Source organism: Phaseolus vulgaris, chromosome 2, assembly GCF_051622355.1.
Source record: "Phaseolus vulgaris cultivar YP4 chromosome 2, ASM5162235v1, whole genome shotgun sequence".
Taxonomy (NCBI): Eukaryota; Viridiplantae; Streptophyta; class Magnoliopsida; order Fabales; family Fabaceae; genus Phaseolus; species Phaseolus vulgaris.
In genome coordinates this window covers 43,200,807-43,223,009 of record NC_143499.1, presented here as the reverse complement: position 1 = coordinate 43,223,009, position 22,203 = coordinate 43,200,807, and the positions used below count along the sequence as shown (strand labels likewise).

The 22,203-nt window shown below is 29.2% G+C and overlaps 2 protein-coding genes across 2 annotated transcripts; one reads left to right on the top strand and one right to left on the bottom strand.

The window, feature by feature from the left end:
- Nucleotides 1-1,043: 1,043 nt before the first annotated feature.
- Nucleotides 1,044-3,352, bottom strand: LOC137809789 (inactive TPR repeat-containing thioredoxin TTL3). The gene is made up of 5 exons (XM_068610867.2): nucleotides 2,409-3,352; nucleotides 2,117-2,312; nucleotides 1,672-1,844; nucleotides 1,264-1,597; nucleotides 1,044-1,169 (listed from the first exon to the last, which is right to left on the bottom strand). The coding sequence occupies exons 1-5, from the start codon at nucleotides 3,350-3,352 to the stop codon at nucleotides 1,044-1,046; spliced, it is 1,773 nt and encodes a 590-aa protein (XP_068466968.1).
- A 15,410-nt stretch (nucleotides 3,353-18,762) lies between these two features.
- LOC137809513 (uncharacterized) lies at nucleotides 18,763-21,447 on the top strand. Its single transcript, XM_068610621.2, has one exon. The coding sequence runs from the start codon at nucleotides 19,608-19,610 to the stop codon at nucleotides 21,087-21,089; it is 1,482 nt and encodes a 493-aa protein (XP_068466722.1). The 5' UTR covers nucleotides 18,763-19,607; the 3' UTR covers nucleotides 21,090-21,447.
- The last annotated feature ends 756 nt before the right edge of the window (nucleotides 21,448-22,203 follow it).

The following is a 22,203-nucleotide window of genomic DNA, read 5'->3' as shown; positions in this document are numbered from 1 at the left end:
GTAGTTGTTTGTGATAACAAAGTTGATATTCAAATTGTGACTTATCATAAAAGAATCAAGAATCTTGAGATTAACTTGCACTACATCTCAAAACAAGTTCACAAACACGCGCTCAAATTGTTTTATGAAGAAAAACATCATCGGTTGGATGACATCTTTACAAAATCTTTACCCAAAAATAATTTTCTTAATATCATAACCAAGTTGAAAATTAAATATATTTTTCATTCGGGATGGTATTGAATTTCGTTACCAGATTTTTTTTTTCTCTTATGCACTTCTGGTTAGTTATAAAACTCAAATGCCAATTAGTTTCTTAAAGTACTTTGTTTTCTCAAAGATCAATTTTGTTTTTTTTTTCTATGTGTTTTGGCATTTTGATATATATTACAATGAAGAATATAGAAAAAACAAAGGCCGTGAAAGAATATATAAGCACAAACTTGATTTAAAATTTAAAAATTACAAAATAGAATATTTTCTAATAATTTACGTTACCATAAGTTTGGATGAATATCTTTATTTCAATATCATTTGTTATGTGAATTAAGAAACCACGAAGGATTAAAACAAACACGCTCAAGTTCCATTCTTCATTCTTAGAGATGAAACAAATTTACATATATACATATCTTCATTTAAAAAAATAGTTTCTTTAATTAAAATCAATTTGTCCATGACATAACATGAGAGGATACGAAGCTATATCCGACCATTGAATTCAAACTTCAATCTCAATATAAAATTTGAAATTTTTTACCTTCACTTGATTGATTCAACATTAGAAATAATTAAGTGATACTTTATTGTATACCTTTCTCCTTCACAATGGGTTTGTGGAGTTCTTCCACAACTTGGTTGATCCTTTTAATACAAAAGAAATTATTATTGATCATTGACCATAAGTGTGCTTATCTATTATAGACACAGTAGGGCATTCTCCTGTCCTCACCTTTGTCACACATCACTTTTCATATTTCTTCACCAAACTCAGTGTCTAAAGTCTAAACCATTCTTTGTACAAGTCCACCACTTCATAACCTTCATTCACTTTGGTGTTGCATAAGATGCTCTTTGGCCTCTAACAAAAGCCTCCTTATTTCCTCATCCTCCGGTGTCTCTTTTAGCAATATTTCATAGTCTTGAATTGAAGCTCCCCATCTTTTCAACTATAATTGCATCATAAACATAACACAAAGCACATAAAAATGTTAAAAAGACATTATGTTAAGAAACAAAGGAAAATTGAGTGCCTTTTCTTACCTTTGCATTGCAATCTGCCCTTCTTCGCCTAGCCTTGCTATAAGATGGTCGCAAGTTAAGAGCAACATTGCAATCTTCCACAGCCTTCTCAAATTTCCCTAATTTTGATCTACATGCAGCTCGATTGCACATCAAAACTGAATTATATGGATCATTTTCTAACCCCTCTTCATAGGCAACACAAGCTTCTAAGAATTTTGATCCCTTGAAAAGCTCATTTCCATTTGATCGAGCAGTGGCCACAGCTCTAACCTTCATCATCACCTTCTTCGCATCCTTATTATTTGAATCTAGCTTACATGCTTTATGGATTACAGCTAGAGAATCTTCAAATCTGGTACAACAATGAATGCATATATGAAGATTAAAAAGAATATTATGTTATTCCTTTATAAATGATACACTAACCTGCCAATGGCCAAATAAACTCGAGCCCGAGTGACCAACAAGTTTGCATTACAAATTTGTCCAAAGAACCTGGTGCACTGATCCACATCAAAATTAGATCCCTTCAACATTGCTTCCTCTGCATGTTGATGCTTACGTAGCTTCAAAAATGCCTCCGCTTGCAATGCAAATATCTTCAGGTAAAGCCACAATCAAATTCATATTAGCATGATTGGAGTGCACGCGTGTATGCATGCAGGCACATACAAAGTTTAAGGTGTAAGAAATTAAAAAAAATATTACATGATCCTAAATTATTACATGCTCATAATCACAATTAATTTTTATCTACTTAAAAAAATATTTAATGAAATTTACATACATGTCATGTGGAGATTATTCTAGACTACACAATAATCCTAGAAAAAAGTGATAATCTTTAGGGTAATATAGGACATTAACAAACCTGTGGAGCAGAATCTGCACCAGATGAAATAGCGTGGCTGGCCTCCTTGATCAAGTTGTTCCAATCTCCTACCCTACGTGCCTCAGTGCATTTGTTTAAATGGAACTGAATCTTTTTTACTTTAGTGATCTCCTCCTGGTCAACCTCTTGTCCTGCTAGTTTATAATGATAAAGGGCCTTGTTTGTTTCTCCTAATCTGTAGCCAGACATAAATTAAAAAAAAAGTTAGCGACAACACCAATAAGAAAGTATTATATTTCACAATCATAATTTATTTCTTGTGCGAGAATACCTTTTGTTCAGGTTCCCCAATCGATGATGAGCTCTTTGATAATGAGGTTCTATTTCAATGGCTTTTGTGCACTCAAATACAGCCTCCAGAAGCCTCCCAAGAGCCGTTAATGCTGCACTTTTATTGCTCCTATAGGAAGCTTTATTGGGGTCAATCGAAATTGCAGCATCATAAAGAGCCAATGCTTCTTGAAATTTTCCATTCTTGTAATCCTCATTGCCCATTATCTTCAATTTTTCAGGGTCCATTCTAGTAGACACGACCCTGCATAGAGAACCCGATTGTTCTGTGCCTCCTTTACTTGCATTGTCCACCTTTTGGTTTGTGTATCTTCCATTAGCAACAGGGTTTTCATCCCTTTGCTCGCCACGATAATCCCCTACATTATGAGAATAGGTGTTGGTATTCTCTCCTTTCTTGAGGTTGCCTAAATTACTGAACATCATCACGTTACTAGAAGAAGCACGAACAAGGTTTTTGCTTCCCTTTTGGCAATCAGAAAACATGCTTTCAAGTTCACCAGAAATGCCAACTGCATCTTTAGGAACCCTTCTTCCATTGTTAACATAACCCTCGGCTTCTTTAAGGACCCTTCTTTCATTGTTAACATAACCCTCGACTTCTTTAGGTACCATTCTTTCATTCTTGACATAGCCCTCGTTTTGTAACACTTTGGGATGGTTCCTTTGGTGGGATTGGTTAACAACAGGGATTGAATTGGTGTTGGAACCAGGTGAAGAATCTGTGTGTTTATCAGATGAAGCTGTTGGAAAGAAAGTTACATCTTCACAACTATCCTGTTGTTTTTTTGTGTATGGGTTGTTTGATGCCTTTTCAAAACTGTCGGCATTGTTGGTTTTGGGTGCATTGGGTGTAGAACGCCAGAATGCTGTGGCCATTAAGCCACCACAGCCACATTTACTCTGAGGGGTGTTGTTTCCCATGTTCAAAATGGTTTGGTTATCAATGTTTAAGAATGCTTCATTAAGGTGGCGGTCTTGTTGATCATGATGAAATATTGGTATATTTCTAAGCTAACAGAGACAAGATTGGCTGGTTGAAGGTCTATGACAAGTTTAGAAATGAAAATTCAAGAAATATGAAGAATTGTACAAAAAAAGATTGATTCTAATGAATCATGATTTCAAACATCTCTGACCAAAACATGTAATATCAAACATTGAAACAACAAAAACTTCAATCTTAAAATGTAAACAGCGTGAACGTGCATTGTGGGGCTTCAAAGATTGATACAAACCATCCGTAAAGGATTCCTATGAGACAAAACTTCTTACTTTTATGTTTCTTACAGTTGGAAAGTTTATATGAAATTGCATCATGAAGAGAGGAGGGGAGAATAATGATGCACAAATGTGTAAATTTTTGAAAAGCAAATGTAATAGTTGGTTTTTAGTTTTTGTTTTGTTTTTTTTGTTTTGTTTCAGTTAGTTGTTTGATTATGATAGGAACCCATAGACCCGATGATGGGTGGATCAAGGATCTCGAATATTTTTGGAAATCATGGACTTACTATTATGCCTCCATCATTTCTTAAATCTTAACAAAACCATGAAAATACAAGCATCGCACCTTTGCATGCCAACTGTAACATATATGAAAACAAATTTATGGCTAGTTGTAGGTTTTTTTCTCAATGGAGCAATTTTTATTTTATATTTCCAAAATGGACAACTTTTTTTTTATTCTGGATAAACCGTCATGGATATTTTGATAAAATAAAATCGTCAATAGCAATAAAGATTTTTAAAAAATTGAAAATTGTATAAAGATTTACGATTTCTAACTAAAATCATATTCCATATATACGATTTTAATATTAAAATATATTTTAACATATTAAATTTTAAAAAAATAAAAAATCGTAGTCTAGAAATATGAGTAAATTGTTACTATTGGGAACACTACTTGGAAAACAAATATTAATGTTGTTTAGACCTACGCTAAATGTAATAAAATATTAATTTGCATTCACTTTATTTTTTCATCACATTCTTCAATTTATTTTTTTATTTCATCTCCTTTGTGTTCCATCCTAAGTTTGGAATATCTCTATACACCCAAGTTATATTTTTTGTTCTTCAATATTTTATAAGAGTCTTTGATGATGTAGTAGTGTATATATAACAAAAATATAATATGTTTTGGTCTTTTAGATTATTTGAAATTATTATTTTTACTTCTATAAAACTTAAATCAATTTGTAAAGACTATGGCGAAACTGGGAGATGGTTCAAATTTAAAGTTAAATTAAGTGTTTTTGGGTGATCAAATTGACTAATAGTATCCATCTTAGTAAACAAATTAATTATAACTCTTTTGGTCTTAGTTTGTTTGTGTCTTTTCAATCTTATAATGTTTGATAGAATGAGAGTAATTTGTCTTTATGTCATTATTATGACTCTTTCTTTATGAACTTTTATATGTTATTTTTCCACCTTCATACATTTTTTATTTTCAAAAATGATTTTATGTAATATTTTAGATTATATAATCCAAAAGTTTTTTTTTCGATACATGATTAGTTTTTGGATTACATAATTTCTGAAATTTTTTTTTCTAACTTCCAGATTATGTAATACAAAAACTTTTTTTTTCAAATGCGTGTTCGGATTACATAATCCGGAAGCTACTATCAAATTCAGACTTCTGAATCATATAATTCGGAATATCATTCTGAATTATGTAATCCAATATATGGAGATAGTACAAGAAGGATAAAAAAATATTTTCATGTTTTGTATGTGTCAAAAGAATATATGGAGGTGCAGGAAGAAACAGTCCATTATTATTATTATTATTATTATGTGGGCTTCTTAGGTTGATGAGGCCAAAAAAAAAATGTAGGTAGGTTCATATCTTCTTACGGGTGGTTATTCATGTACCTTATCAAAATTCTCCCAACATTCCATCCATTTTCAAAAAATTATTCTACCCTTCTTTTAATAATTTATGAATTATTTTTTTAGAACATATATTTTTGAAATTCATGAAGTACAATTTTAAACATTTTTTAACAAGATTTTTGGAATAAACATTTTTTTACTGCACGCTATCCCGATAGATTTGAGAAAAGTTTAAATTATTCGTGTCATTACTTTCTTCAATCGTTCTACTAATTTCTTCCCATTGTGTACGTCATGTATGTATGATATAAAGACCTTTTATGTTGTCCATAAAATTTTTATAATTTTATTCCTAAAATATGTTTAAAACTAAACATATATTTTCTCTATGTTCTAAAGAAGGATTTGTAATACATTCATGTTCCTTGAGAAATGTCCACAGAAGCTTTAACCATTACATCAGTCAAATTTTGTTGTCATGTTATGATTATTATTATATTTATGAGTATGATTATCAATATTAATATAATTAATAAAATAAAAATTAATAACATTCTTCATATATTTAATATCATTATTATTAATATTATTAACTATTATTAATATTATTAAATATGATTAATATTATAAATATTTATTAATATTATTAAATATTATAAATAGTGTTAATATTATTAATATTATAAATAATGTTAATTTTATATATATTTTTAATAGTATTTATATTATTAATGTTATTAATACTGATATTATTAATTTTTTTATATTACTAATATCATTAATACTATTATTATTATTAATATTATTTTTATTATTAATATAATATTAATTATATTATTTAAATTATTATATTAATATTAATAATATGTATAAATTAGTTATGATTATTATTATTTATAAATATGAATTATGATTTTATAATTTTTCATATTATATTAATATTTTTAATATTATGTGTATAATTATTATCATAATAGTTGATAGATAATAAAGATTAGTGGGTGATAGTTCATATGTAATAGAGATTCGTAAGTAATAGTTGGTAGGTAATAGAGATCGTAGGTAAAAGTTGGTAGGTAATAAGATCCGTAGGTAATAGTTGGTAGGTAATGCTGAATTTACCTACGAATTCAGAATCTGTGGGTAATGTCTGTAGGTAATGTTATTCGTAGGTAATATCCGTAGGTAATGCTGAATTTACCTACGGACTCAGATCCGTGGATAAAAATCCGTAGATAATACTGATTTTTTTGTAGTGTTAGTGAATATATGTATTCAAACAAAAATTAAGTTTCAATTTCTTATTCATTGTTAATAAAAAAAAATGGAAAAGTTCAACTAGAAAGAATAAAAATCTTAACTATTCCATGTATTCACATCAACTTTATTTTACGAGACTACATATATCTTTCAAAAAAATGTAATTACCCTTAAATTAGATAAGATTGTTATAAACAACATTTTTTAAAATCTATACTTATATATAAAGGGATTCCCTTCTTAACTACTCTTAATTTTGTTTCCTATTTTATCCTTATATTAATATTTAATTTTATTATTATATTATGGTCATTGTGTCATTTTTTATTTCTCTCTTAACTGCTCTTAATTTTTTTTCCCATTTTATCCTTATATTAATATTTAATTTTATTATTGCATTATGGTCATTGTGTCATTTTTTTTTTACGGTATTTGGTATACGTAGTGGAGGGCAGTTTTGAATTAAAAGAGATGTGGATGAACAGTTATGAATTGAAAGAGAGGTGAATGAGCGGTTATGAATTGAAAGAGAGGTGGAGGGGTGGTTATGAATTGAAAAAGATGATTTATTTTGAAAATTAATTGCATAATAAGAGAGTGTCTGTTTTACGAGAGAGAAATAAATTTAATAAAATATTTGAAATAAATGGAACAACCGTTTTGAATGGAAAGAAATAATTTATTTTGAAAATTAATTGCATAATGAGAGGAGTATTTGTTTTATGAGAGATAAATAAATATTAGGAAACCGTGGGTAGTGGCCAAATGTGAACAATTTTATTATTATTGAGCGGTTACTACTTTCTTCAGTGGTTTCCACTGTTTACATCCATTTTCTTACGAATGAGTAGTTTTCACCAGTTACATCCACCATCTTTATAATGAGTAGTAGTTGAGCGATTATCACTTTCTTCCGTAATTTTCACCATTTACATCTACTTGCTTACGAAGGAGTAGTTTTCACCAGTTATATCCACTTTCTTATAAGGAGTAGTTTTCACCAGTTGCATCCAAAGAACAAAAATGCTCATAAATTTTGACACATCTTGAACCCTCTTCCTTCACTCTCCATGTTCTTCTCCTACTCTCACCCATCTTAGTCCCTCTTCAATCACCACTCTACAACAACAACCACCATTACTTCCTCCTTCTCACACTTCCCAAAGCGTTCGAAGCAGAGACGTGTCTCATTGTTATAGGATTTGAACATTTTTGTTTCTATTGTTTTCTTAATTTTTTTTATATTTTTGTATGAATCCTAAGCCGAGCTTTGCGGGCAAAGTTTTTATGTCTACTGATGCTTTGATCTATTAGATATTACATAAGTTGGAAGTTTGGTAATTTGTATTTAGTTTATTATTTTATTTTTTTCAACTTCTTTTTCATGGAAGAAGACGTGGATTCAATTGATATGGTGATAGATTCTACAACTTTCCAACATACAACCCTTGCATAAGACGTTTGATGAACATGAAAGTTACTATTCTAAACTTGAAATGGGAAGATCTTGAATAACATTACCATTTGCATTATGTTTTGACATTATTTGCTGTTCCATTTTTTTAAACCTTAATTTTAATCTTGATAACCTTACAAAGTTCAACATTACACCCAAGTTAAATCAAAATTTAATATTAAAAAACAATAAAATGAAAATATAAGAAAATTAATGTAAAATTTTAATAAAACTATTATCAGTGCATTTAGATAATTTATATGTCTTCTCAATATAATTTAATATTTATTAAAGTTGTATGAATATATAAATAGTAAAAATGAAAAATGCGGATACAAAGGCACGTGAGTGTCTGTGTTCCCGCTAGTATTAATAAACCAAATACTAATTAAAGAAAATAAACGACTGGATGATTAACTTAATTATGTAATACATTATAACGTGTTGATTCATACAAAAATAATAATAAAATTAAGATAAGAAATAAATTGCATCTTGATAAATAATTTAGCATATGTTAAAAAACAGGAACTAATAAAAACATTAAAAAAAATGTTATCTAACGCAGTAATGCGGCAACAAGATATGTTATAGGTGTTCGAGGAAATTTAAAAAATAAACTTTTAGATAGAAAAGTAAAAAAGTTAGTTTCTTCATAAATTAAATTCGATTTCTGCCTAATTTAAAAATATATATTTAAAATAGACTTTATAAATTAATTTATAGATCAAATAATTATTAGGAAGAAATTGATTTTTTTAATTTTATTTTGCCAAATATGTATAGAAATGATTTCTTATTAAGATAGTCTTTTTTATCGATAATAAAAAATAAATAAATAAGAACCACTTCAGTAGTCAAACTCTTATATATAAATACATTTTATCATTTTCCTAACTAGAATCAACTACCAAAAGATCAACCTCATACACATCAAAGGATTTAAAACCCAATTAGAATAAGAAAACGAAACATAACGAAACTTTGTATAAATTCAAGATCAAACCTTTACTTGTGTTAATACGAACACTTCTGACATATATGTCACTCCCCTATTAAATATGACAAAGTTTCTTTGTTTCCATATTTCAATCACTACACTAACTAAAATTACACCCTTAACATCATTAACTGAAATTGAAGCCTGACACATCTTAAATTCCATATTTGATATATATTTAAGAATTTATTAAATTAATCTGCAAAAGATAATTTTAAAAAATCGTTTTCATCAGTATTATTTTCCCATTCAAATAATAAAAATAGCATATTCTACTATTTATATTATTCCTATTTTCTTTCGTCACATTTCCCATTCTTTTAAAACAAAACAAAAGGACCACATTTACAGTTTGTTTGGTCGATTCTCTCACAATCACAAATTGTTCCTCGTCAAAGCTTGGAATCAAATGTAGATTGTTGAACCCTAATTAATGAACAATAATTTAGATTGTTGAATCCAGTAAACAAAACTGAGTTGTTCAACCCAAAATAATGAACACAAGTCAAATGTGAAATTCTGACTTATTTCGTACTACGTGTTCACCATGTTCCCCTAGAGCTAGAAATCTCTTATTTTCAGACCAATGAAAAAAAGTCAATGTACCAAGGTCCGTTTAAAAAATAAAATCATAATTAACGTCTTTTATATGCTAAAATGAATTTATATACAAGTTCTTTCACATTATTTTTTCTAAAAATATTTTTTAACTTGTGCATAAATATAATTTATTTTATTTCCTAAATGTATTTAACAGAAAAAATTATCTGAACAAATTCTACGTTAATTATTAGACTTATTTTTTAACATAAATTTCACCAATAATATGTATAAATTTGAAAAGTTACTCAAATAACTTATTACCAGTATAAAGTATAAAAAATATTAACGAGTTTGTCTGATAATTTAATGTTTCATACTGTTAATATTTATTTATACTAGGTATTGTTTTTTCTTTAAATAAATATTATACTATTAGTAAACCTTGCAATTAACTTTCCCCTCTTCTTAATGTATGACATAAGGATATACGTATTGCGATGTTTAAAAAAAGAATTGATTCGATGAAATTATGCATACATTAATAATAATTATATTGATATACTAAAAATAATTTGTGCATATTATGATTGTATCGTACTACTAATGCAAACACGGAATAAATGTATTAACAAATTAATTTAAATTATGAGAAACCACTATATTTTTTGTCAAAAAAACATTTTACTTAGAAAGGAGGAAAAGAAGACATTTGTTAGTGCTGCAAATTAGAACTACCACGACCAGACCCAAATGATGGGACCACAAGACCCCACCACACCCACTACGTAGACTTCTAATGTACCTTTGACACAGTCCTACCTCCAACCTTTTTCCTCTTTCACTTTCCCCCACTTATTTTTATTTTATTTCTCTCTATTTGTTATAAATTTAATTATAGTTTCAAAAAATATTCAATAAATATGAATGAGATGAATAATATAAAAAAAAATTCACAAATTTATTCTCTTCAAATTTTGTTTTCATTAAAAAAAAAAAAATTAATTAAAATAGATATTTAAATAATACTTTGAATCAACTGCAGAAAATAAACAACACAAAATTTAATGTGGTTCAGTCGCCAACGGTAACCTACCTCCACAACCAACTAATTATATTTTCATTATGTTTGTTACAATTTTAATACAAACACAAAGATCTCTTAAATAGAGATTATTGAAGGACACAATAATTAAGCCACTCACTAAAACATTGTGTTTAGTCAACACAACCCAATTGGTTCTGGTTTCATACTCAATATACTCCAACCCTTATAAAAATTCTACCTCATATTATCTTCCAAACCACCTAATTGAAAAAATATCTTACAATATACTCTCCAAAATATTAACCATACCAATTATGAATTGTCTAAAAATGCTAAACTTTATAGTAGCTTAATACTTGTATTATAATTTTTAAATAGATTAATTAATGATTTTTTTATATTAAATTTTATTAGTATTTGAGTAATTGGTAGTGTATGTAAGGAATATTACATGAGTAGGGTACTCATGGTAAACAAATACTTCTACTCAAAAGAAAAGTGTACAAGTAAAAGAAATTTAAACTTAAGACAGATTGGGGGTAGTGTTATATTTTTTTTGTGATCATCAGTGTCAAATCTTTATATATATCCTACTTTTTTTAAAAATTCTACTTTTTTTAAAAATCTAGAGAACCTCCTTAGTAAAGCAAGGGAAAAGGATAATATGGTTAACGGGAAGGGGAAAAAAATAAGAAAAAAATGTTAGGTGGCATTGGACTTATCAAAATAGTGACTGTTATCAACTACTTAAAATTTCAGTCGTATTCTCAAATAAAATATTATGTTTATATATTCATATCACTATCTTCATATGAAGTCCATAGATGAAGATCAAATCAAGAAAATAGCTGTTACATCTCCTGCATCATCATTCCCAGCAGAACCAAGAAACAAAGAGAGGCTCTCACTTTTACCTCTTATTTTTCTTTCCAATTTTACGACTTTTCCAAAACGAATATACCAACACTTTTAAATTGGTTAGGGACAAAAGGATTTAGGGAAATCCTACAAAGTTCAATAGTTCACAACACAATTCTCTCCACTATGAACATGTCACTGGAAAAGGGACACTGATTAACATTATCTCTTTATTCAATCAATTCATGCAATATATGTATATGTATATATTGATTTTTCTTTAAAAACCTTGTAAGTTGACACTTTGCACGGGCACAGTAATTTTGTTTTTCTATGTTCTAAATGACTTATAGCAGGTATGTTGATTATTGGAGTTAATTTCAAATGTGATTAATGAGTTGTTTTAATTAAACCGTGAAAGTATATATATACATAAATAAGAAAAATATATAGTTAGTGTTGTCTAATCAAGTGTTTGAAGTATCTTAAATTTGAAATTGTTTGCATGGTTAGGTTAGGTAAAAGCATGATTAATGAGGAAATTCGGGTTGATCTATCTTTAAATATGTGTTGTGTTACAAAGTTTCCTTCTCGGGAACAAAGCAAAAACAAAATTGAACAAAAGAAAAGAAGTGAAAGAGAGGAAATTGAATTACGCATGATGATATGATAATGTATTATTTTGTTTCTTTTTATTTGCATTATCATCTCCTTATTGTGTGGTTGTTCTACGTACCTTTCTAAATTCGTCCAATTTGGCTGTAGTAGTTTACGTACAGTTTGATCGCACCTCAGAAAACAACACAAAATAAATAAACATAAAATATTGACCAAATATGTATTTTTTAGTTATTTTTCAAAAAAAATGAACCTTTGATTAGTGTGGTGATGGAGATATCTTTTTCTGCTGTTCTGGTATCCATCTATTTAATCGTTTTGATTGATTGTTGACAGATGATGGAAAATAGTTGGATAGAGGAAAACCACCAAAAACGGTGATTTTTTTTCAGAAATAAATCTTTAGAAAGTATAAAATTGTTCAAATTTTAAAGTACATTCAAATAATATTAATTAAAGTTAAAATGTTTCCATAAGGGATTAGCTAATAAATATTTATGTGCTATGAAACTGATATCATATAAGTTTTAAATTTTAAACTAATTTTAAGTATTTTATTACTGTTAGATCAAAGTTTAATAAACTTTTTATTTTTATTTGATTTTGTATTTAAACAATAAAGTGTAAAGTATATTTTTATGAACATTAGATTCTATCATAAGTGTTTATACTGACTTATCTATACATTCAAATTTTTTTTAGAAAATTCAAGAGTTTTCACTAATTAAATCACTTCATTATGACCACTACACAAACTACTCCTAATTTCAATGAGTACATAAATTAATTTTAATTATACACTCTCAAAAGAAAGAAATTAATACTCTCAAAGAAAATATAATTTAAGCTCATTGAGTGTATTTCATATAGTAAAAAATTACAAAAGTTTTCACTCACCCAAACATTTATCACTAGAAGAATAAAAGAATTTCATATTGTTGTTATAAGTTCTTCATCTTCATGTTGAGTTCTTTGTATAGATCTGTGAGATAATCGGTGGAACTCTTATTTGGCTAAGACATGATCTTTGCTTGATTTACACAAATTCTTCTATATAACTATTTATTACCACTTTGACTAGAAGCTTGAACTAAAAATATATTTTGTGAATCTTCATATGCATTTCTGCCTTTATTTAAAAATAAAATAAAATTTAACTAAAGAGTTTCATATATTATAATTAATCACAATTAATTAGAAATGTTCAATTAATTAGAATTCTTTAACCATTTGTCAAATAAGATTTTATCAATTTCTAGTGTCCGAGAGTGATTAGTATACGACAGTAAGATAGAAAAAATAGAGGTAAAGAGATTATAGAAAATTAAGTGAAACATTGTTAGTAAAATTCTAGTGTTTAAACTACGATCACTAAAGGAAAATAGACATCTATCATCTTAATTATTTATTTTACAACTATCTTTGTCGAGTGATCGAACTCTGACATCATTATATTTGTTCTATTTTATAATTATCTTTATTCAGTGAGGTGTCTCTAACCTCATTATATTTATTTATTTGTTAATCTTACAACTATATTTACTCAGCAAAATGTCTTTAAACTATTTTTATTTATTCATTTATTTATTAATCTTAAGATTATGTTTGCTAAATGAGGTGTCTCTAACCTTATTTTATTTATTCATTGGTTAATGTTATAATTATCTTTGTTCGATGACAATCTCTTATATTTATTTGTTTGTTAATTTAATAACTATTTTTGTTTGATGAGGTGTTAATAACATCACCTTATTTATTTATTTATTTATTTTATTAACTTATAATTACATTTTAAGTCAAACATGTTTAATCTCATTTTTATTTATTTAATCATTATCATTACTTGATGTTTCAAATCATATTATCCAATGATTTTATGTTAACTAATGCACCTATATTTCTTAATTATAATATTTATCATTTTTTATGGATTGACAAATAAGTAAAATAAAAGTAATCTAAAAATTTAAAAATATAACAATATTATTAACAAAATAAATATTGGATGATATTATCTTTGATCTTGTGAATTCAAATGAGTAAATATTACTCAAAATGAAATAATTTTTAGTAATTGTGTTAATCACTGTAAAACTCATTTATCCCAGCTAACAACAAAATTAATTCAAATTATTTTAATATAAAATAAGATTTAATATGTTAATGAAATTGAAAAGTTTATATATATATATATATTATTTTTTTCTCTTGTATATAATAAAAATAGAAATATCAATTTAAATATATATATATGGAAGTTCCAAACTTTTCTAATCCATTCTCATAAGTTTTTGCTAGCACCAGTTTGGATATGAACATTTAAGCCCCAATTATCTTGGAATGACCAATACTCATAACTTTTTATCTATCACTCGCCATTCACACCAACCATTTAATAAATATGTTTCCGTCAACAATATAAATGTATTATTAGTATAAACAAAGAAATGATTGTAAATAAACAAAGCTCATCATTTACATTGTGTGTACATGAATATATAACACACATATGAACTTTTATCTTATATATTGATCTTGTGGATAAAGTGTGGATAAATGATTATTTACGAGAAGAAATAATATAGAATATTACCTCTTAAAATATAATTAAATTAACAATAGGACTATATTGAAAAAATGTCTTATATTTTTCACTTAAAATTTTTATCCAAGTTGGTGTATTTCTTCTAATTTTTTTTTAAAGATTGACATGTATTGGATGATTGTTTTGAATTATATGTTCATATTTTAATTCTATTTTTACTATAACGATCTTATTGTATATGTACATTTATTAATGTATTATAATATAATTGAATTATATTTTACTATATTAAATTTATTTATTTTTAATTAACATTGAAAGTCTAAATTAATTTTCTATTTCATCGAGTAAACCTTAGTTTTCCACTTGAGATTCAAAATAAAAATTATGTTAGATCAATATGGATAACCTATATTTTATCAATTTCTATTTTATCAATAGTTTTTACATTTTATTATTTTATTTTATTTTTAACTCGTGGATTTAGTGTTTTGAAATTGGTTGACACTTGACATTGCAATACTTCTTATATAGTTCATTTCATTACATTGTTTTTCATTCAGTTATATATTATTTATTACTATTTTCATATTATATTGTTAATTCTAACTAGTTGTGCAATAAATATCATATACAAATGTTGCTTAATTGAGGCAAACATTAGAAAATGAGTTTTTCTTCAAGAAAAATTACAATAAAAAGACAATTCTTATTACAATCACTATTGTATGTGAACTTAGAATGATAGTTAAATGTTAACGTAAATCCACTTACAATGACAATTCTATATAAAAAATCATTATTGTATATATTTGATATGACGATGATTTCAATCATTATTAAAAACCTATGTTTCCAATTATGAATTAGAAATTATTGTCAAAATTCACCGAGAACTAGTCCTAAAGATATCTTTTACAATAGTGAGAATACAATAATAGATTTCAGTTGTGAGTTGATACCACCGAGCGTTTGTGTTTAAAGATGATCACCAATTACTAAATCTTAATGTTAAGTATTTAATTCTAATAATATAAAATTGTTTAAAACTTTCATTGATTTTTTCTATAATCTCCGCCAATGCTTCATGTCATTCTACAACTCTTTCAAATACTCATTATCTTCTATAAATGAAAAATATAAATAATGAGATAATGCACAAAGCTATGAAATCTCTAATATTTTTGACATGTTCTTTATATATAGTGAGTTTCTTATAATGAGAAAGATTATATTTACATCATATCATAGCAAATATAGAAACATATAAAGAAAATTTTAGAATTAGGAAAATAATACAGTGAAAATACTCTAGAGGGAGAAGAACAATGCACACGAAAACCCTCTCTTATTTTCTCCCATATAACTCACCAATTGAAAATTTGGAATCCCTACGCTCACTCAACTCACTTTGGCATTTGTACATTGTTGCTAACCAAAATTTCGGTGTTCATATGAACTAATATAGCTTCTTCTTGTCTCATGTTCTAGATCCATGTGATAATCCCCTTTAGCTAATCCCATTATAATGGATCGACCAATATTGTAGCATAAAATAATTTATTATTATTTTTATACAAGTATAATATTGATAAGTATTTTTCCTTATTCCTAATGATTCATTTTTGTTGTTTTTTACCACTAGAGTTATAGTTACGGGTAATTGAAACAAAAGATTTGAGGGAGCGATGTTGAACTAAAATAATTTAAAATTGACTAAGTGAGTTTTTGAATGGATAAAAATTGAAACGGAAAAAATCACATGCTGGATAAGTTTTTATCTGTGTGAGAATTAAGATTGGTGAGAATCACATGCAGTTCTAATTATAGAGTCATGCATTCAGGAAAGTTGTCACGACAATTTCTCTCTTTTTCTTCTTCTTTAACATCAATAGTATTTTTTTTCCATCAGAGATATTATTCTAGCTTGGACTTAATGATTAAGCTGTTTAAAGACATCTTAACTTAAATAAAGGATTAACCTACTTGTTAGATATTGACCAAAATCAACAATATTGGTTTGCATTCATTACACGTTCTCATTCCTGCTAAAATTACCACTTTCATGTGCTCAAGTTCATTTTCCAGATATTTAACCCTAGTCAGAACGCCTCAATCACAACAACAACAAAAATTCATTACCTGCGTATCTCACTTCAAATAACATAAAAATTCACTTCAAACGAAAAAAATTTGTAGCCACTAAAAGAAATCATTAAATAAAAAATAATTTTAGAAACAAAAATAATTAGTTACTATAATAATTAAATTAAAGACTATTTTAAAAATTAAAAAAAATTATTGGTTTCTAAATTAATTTCTATTATTAATAAATAGTTTTAAATTGATATTTAATTAACTATCAATGTTTTTGTTATCAAATTTAAAATCTAAATAATTGGTAGTTAAAACTAATTAAATATCAATTTAGAAACTATTTATCAATAATAGAAACTAATTTAAAAACTAATATTTTTTTAGTATCTAAAATATTTCTATTTTAATTAGTAACTAATTATATTTTGTCTCTAAAATTGATTTATATTTAATAATTTTCTTGTAACGAGAACATAATCGGATGGGAAAATGAGATAATTTATATAAGTTATTTTTTTAGTGTTTAATTTTATGCAAAGATATATTTTTTCTTCTTCTACATATTGTATATCAATATTCCAAGACTTTATCTGAATCTAGTATGATTTAATTGAAAAATAAATAAATTTTAATCAATAATAATTTTCATCAAAATATAAAAAATGAGCCATGCTCGAATTATTTAACATTGATCTCAATACATTATATAAAGAATTTAAGTTAACTTCTTTCATATTTAATACTCCTAATTATTAATATATAATCTATTTTTTTATTTAGAATAAAGAATCCATTTAGATGAATTTATCTATATAACCAATTTTAGGGAAGGTAAACAAGAAAATAAATAAGTATTTCCCTTACATTGGAAATATGGGTGATAAAAATGTGGATGAGAGAAGAATGAAATGGGGCTCCAATTAGTGTCCATTTGACAATAATGTAGATTAGATTAGAGGTCCCATCAATATTCTTTCATTCATCCCTTATCCTTGTAGATGCAGAGGACGGTCACCATATCCAGTAATACAAACTAAAGTAGTTTTACATCTGCAAGCAACATACCCCAAACATAATTAGTTCAACAGTTTCCTCTTTTTATTCTTAAACCAATAAACACACTCATCTCCACTCTATCAATTGTTGTTGAAACAAAACTGCACACTCACGGTATCTAATATTATAACCAAACAGAATAAACAAGTAGCGTAGTATGACCGTATGGCATCTCCTTTATATACTTACGCTTCTTATTACTTCTTTAATATTCCACTAATCACTCATAGAATATAAGATAATTGCCTTTATTTACAACATTTTTATTGGAGCTCATTTTACATTACTACGTACGTAGATCAAAACTAAATATGTCGACAATTGTAGCTACGCAAAGGGGAAAAAGGTATAAATATAGATATTGTATGGACTATGTATACGAAACAAAGTTAATTATTTTTTAAGATTATTTGATGGTCATTTGATTGTTGAGCAGCTTCCCCTTCCCAAACACACATACTAAAGAGGGAATGTTTCTGTTGATTCTTGGTTCCAAGTGTCGTTGGTTGGAGCGAACAAGAATGTTGTTCAACTGATTCATCCATATATCTTTGGGAACGTGGTAATAAAATTGGATTTTTTTATCCGTGCTTCTTAATTACTAGTTAGTATTAGCAATTAACAAGTAAAATGACCACTCATAAGCAAAATAAATAAAAAAAGTTAACGGGAAAAATTGTATAAAATATAAGATATCAGTAGAGAGACTGTGGAAGATTCTCTTAGATTTTATGCAAGATTTTTCGCTTAATAATAATTTCTAAATAAAGGTTTCTGACTTGGTCAAAGTTATTGGAAACAAATAGTCACATTTCTTCGTGTGTATTTTTAAATATTGAATATCATTATGCATAAAGATGTAGAGTCTGTTTACTGCGTTTACCGTGGAAACAGTGTTTACTTAATATTTTGGACAAAAGTTTATTTATATATGTAGGTATTTTGGATGGTTTATTGACGCAATTTGGAAAGCTATATATGGTTGATGTGTTTGCTTTATGCAATTCAACAACCATCATCTGATCTGGTTGCCCACACACCTCATTATTCCGCAAAACATATAAGATGAACAGTGGGAGTAAGTAAATAACGTTCTCAATAAATAAACCATTTTGCTTCTTCTATATTATGTCTTTCCCCCATTTCAGTCTCTAAATCCAAACCACAAATCTCTCATACTTTGACCATTGGAGCCTGCCATTATTTACAAACCCTCTCTCTCTCTCTCTCTCTGTTTCTTTCATTCCTATAGTCACCCCACTCCGATATTTTGCTGGTGAAACCACACATCTACCAGAAGAGGGTCTCTTTTTATAGGAGAAAAAGGCTAGAGAACTATCCTTTTCCATTTCTTCTCTCTCTTCCTTTTCTCTTTCACTTGAAACCCTAATACTTGATCCTTTTCGCAATCTGTTGTTGTGATAGGAGTAATCCAGAACCCAGGACTGAGAAGGAGGCAAGAAGCATAAATAGGAAAGACTTTCCTCACTCTCAAACCTCCAAAACAGAGTAAACTTGTATTCCCAACCTCTCTGCAGAAAGTATTAAATGCATGATCATCCGTGGGCTGTTTATTCCTTTGTTTACGTAACACCCTTTTGCACAAACACAGATTAAGTAAAAGCGAACCAAGCACTGTGTGCTAGTTGCAGTCTTGCAGAGCCTTAAAGACGTGGGTGGGAGGAACCACTTTCTGAAGACAACTAGCTTGTCTTTCCACAACCAGAAAAATCTCTCTCTTTTTGTTTTCCTCGTCTCTCGCTCCCATACCTCTTAAATGTACTCTTGTATCTGCAACTAAATCAATATCTCTCACCACTTCCCTCCCTCCCTCACGTCTTTCCATTTTCCGCTCTCATGGATTCGGCCAACACTAGTGGCAGTTTGCAATCTTCAAGCGGTGCCGATGAAGAGTACGATTCACGCGCCCAATCATCCTCACTCTCTGCCTTCTTAAACAACCAACAACCACCCACCCATGTTGCTTCCTTCAACACTACCACTGCCAAAAACCTTAACCCACTTATCCCACCAAACCACCACCAAAATACCCACATGTTCGACCCTTTATCAGGTTACCTGGATCCACTTACCCAAAGCTCAACATCACTTCTAAACCTTGACGTGATGTGGTCCAAACCAGGTAGATCCGAACCAAACCAAACCACTCTTGCTAACTTGATACCTTGCTCCTCATCATCACCCTCGCCACATAACCAAGCTTTTCTGTCAAGTCAAACAAGGGGCGGCAATACTGGTGCTTTTCCTACCTTGCTTCCAGAAAGTGGTTCCCGAGGACTAATGCTTTCAGTGTCCGCCGCCAACAATGATCAAATTCAAACCCACAGCACCACCAACAGTACCAACAACAACAACAGCAACGTGGTTCGAAACCCAAAGAAACGGTCCAGAGCTTCTAGGCGTGCACCCACCACTGTGCTAACCACAGACACCACCAATTTCCGAGCCATGGTTCAGGAATTCACTGGCATCCCCGCACCACCCTTCACATCCTCGCCTTTCCCGAGAACTAGGCTGGATCTCTTTGCTTCAGCCGCAACACCAACTTTGAGATCCAACCTTAACGTTAATGTTAACCCTTTGGACCCTCCAACGCCACCTCCTTATCTTCTTCGCCCCTTTGCACAAAAACTGCAATTCCGAAGCCTTCACCCATTTCCTCCCTCCCTTTCCAACACCTTGTCACCTTCAACTAACTCTACTACTAATTCAACTTCCATTAACTACCACCAACAGCAACAGCAGCAGCAGCAAAACCTGTCCGAACATTTTGGCCTTATGAAACAGCCTCACAACTTTAACAACACTCCTTCTCTCGAAGCATATCACCATCCCAAGTACCCTCTGGGCAACTCTTCTGTCCTTGTCTCCAGACCACAACAACAATCCTCCTTCGATATTCCGCCAAGTCTCAAGATGGGGGTGTTTGAGGAGCTGGGACTGAGACCCGATGGCCATGTTAACACCGACCTCAGGTGTCTTCATCAGAACATGGTTTCGTCAACATCGGTTGGAGTGGGAGCATTGTCAAGTGGAAACAACAACAACAACAATAACTTGAGTAATGCTAATCCGTCAACGGAATGGGTCCAGAGAACGGGCACCATTACCAACGATGATTGCGATCACGGAGGAGGTGGAGGAGGTGGCCTCAGTGGCACTGTCAGCTACAGTGACATTGCAGAGCGAGTGAGCAACGGCAAAGTACACTACTCAGCTTCTTCATCGGATTTTCATGGAGAGAAGGTACCAGACTTCAGTGTAACTGCCAGAAGCCAAGGTATGGTGGAATCCTGGATTAATTGTTCTTCTGATTAAAGCATGGGCCACCAAACAGAATAAGAAGAAGAAAAAAGGATTGATGTTTGTGATTTCATAAAGTTTAAAGCAACTAATGGTACTATATGCTAGTATAATTCTAATGCATGGAAGAGAGAATCTCGGTATCCTCATCTTAACTATGACCATCAAATTAATTATTAATTAAACACTATTTTTCATTTTTCTTTCTTTTCTTTTCATTGTGCTTTGCTTCCCCTCAAATAATATGTAAATAAGTAGCAGCTAATTAACTTCTCTCTCAATTATTGTTTTCCCTTCAAATCTTGAGTTGTGCTTTTAATCATATTTACAAAAGGGTCCTCCCTGGTGGTTTCAAAGTGCTAATCCCTTTATATATTTTGTGCCTTTTCTATGTCAATTGGTGTGAGATTATAATATATATGATACTGGTTTTGACTTGCTAATTAAGTTTAAAAGAGAAATTGTATAATCTGCTGCTGTGTTGATTGAACACGATTAAGAAAAAAAGTGTAAGTATGTGTGCCCCTCTCTCTCTTCTTGTTTCTGTTGGCCTTCAGTTCATTTGGCATCTAATGTACGTCCTGCAAAGAAAGATCTTCTCTTTTTCTTTATCAGTCTTTAATTTAACGCCGATTATAAAGTTGTGGGTTCTAGGAGTAATTGGTGGCGACATTTGGGGAATGCATATATAGCCGCCGCATCCTTGTTTTATCGAAATCAAAGACATTTTCATATGTTTCCAACTTTTCAAGATTATGACAATGCGATATAAAACACATTACACATGCCCATGTATCCATGGGTCCATACCGTCTTCCACTTATTGTTGTTCTTTGAAACAAAATAAATACAATAATTGACTCAAACAATTCACGCCTGTGCATTTTAACGGCTAAATCATTTTCCTTGTCATTTTTTTTTCAGATCTTAGGTATAGTCACCCATAGTGATATACCATATATATATGTGTACGTCATCACTCCAAAATTGGCTGACATAATTTTTCACTGGCGAATATGTAGCCATGATGTGCAATAATAAGATTTTAATGGTGACCCGAAATCATTATATATATAAAAATGATTATATACTAAAAAAAATTGGAAAAGGAAAAAGTGTGTGCGTAATT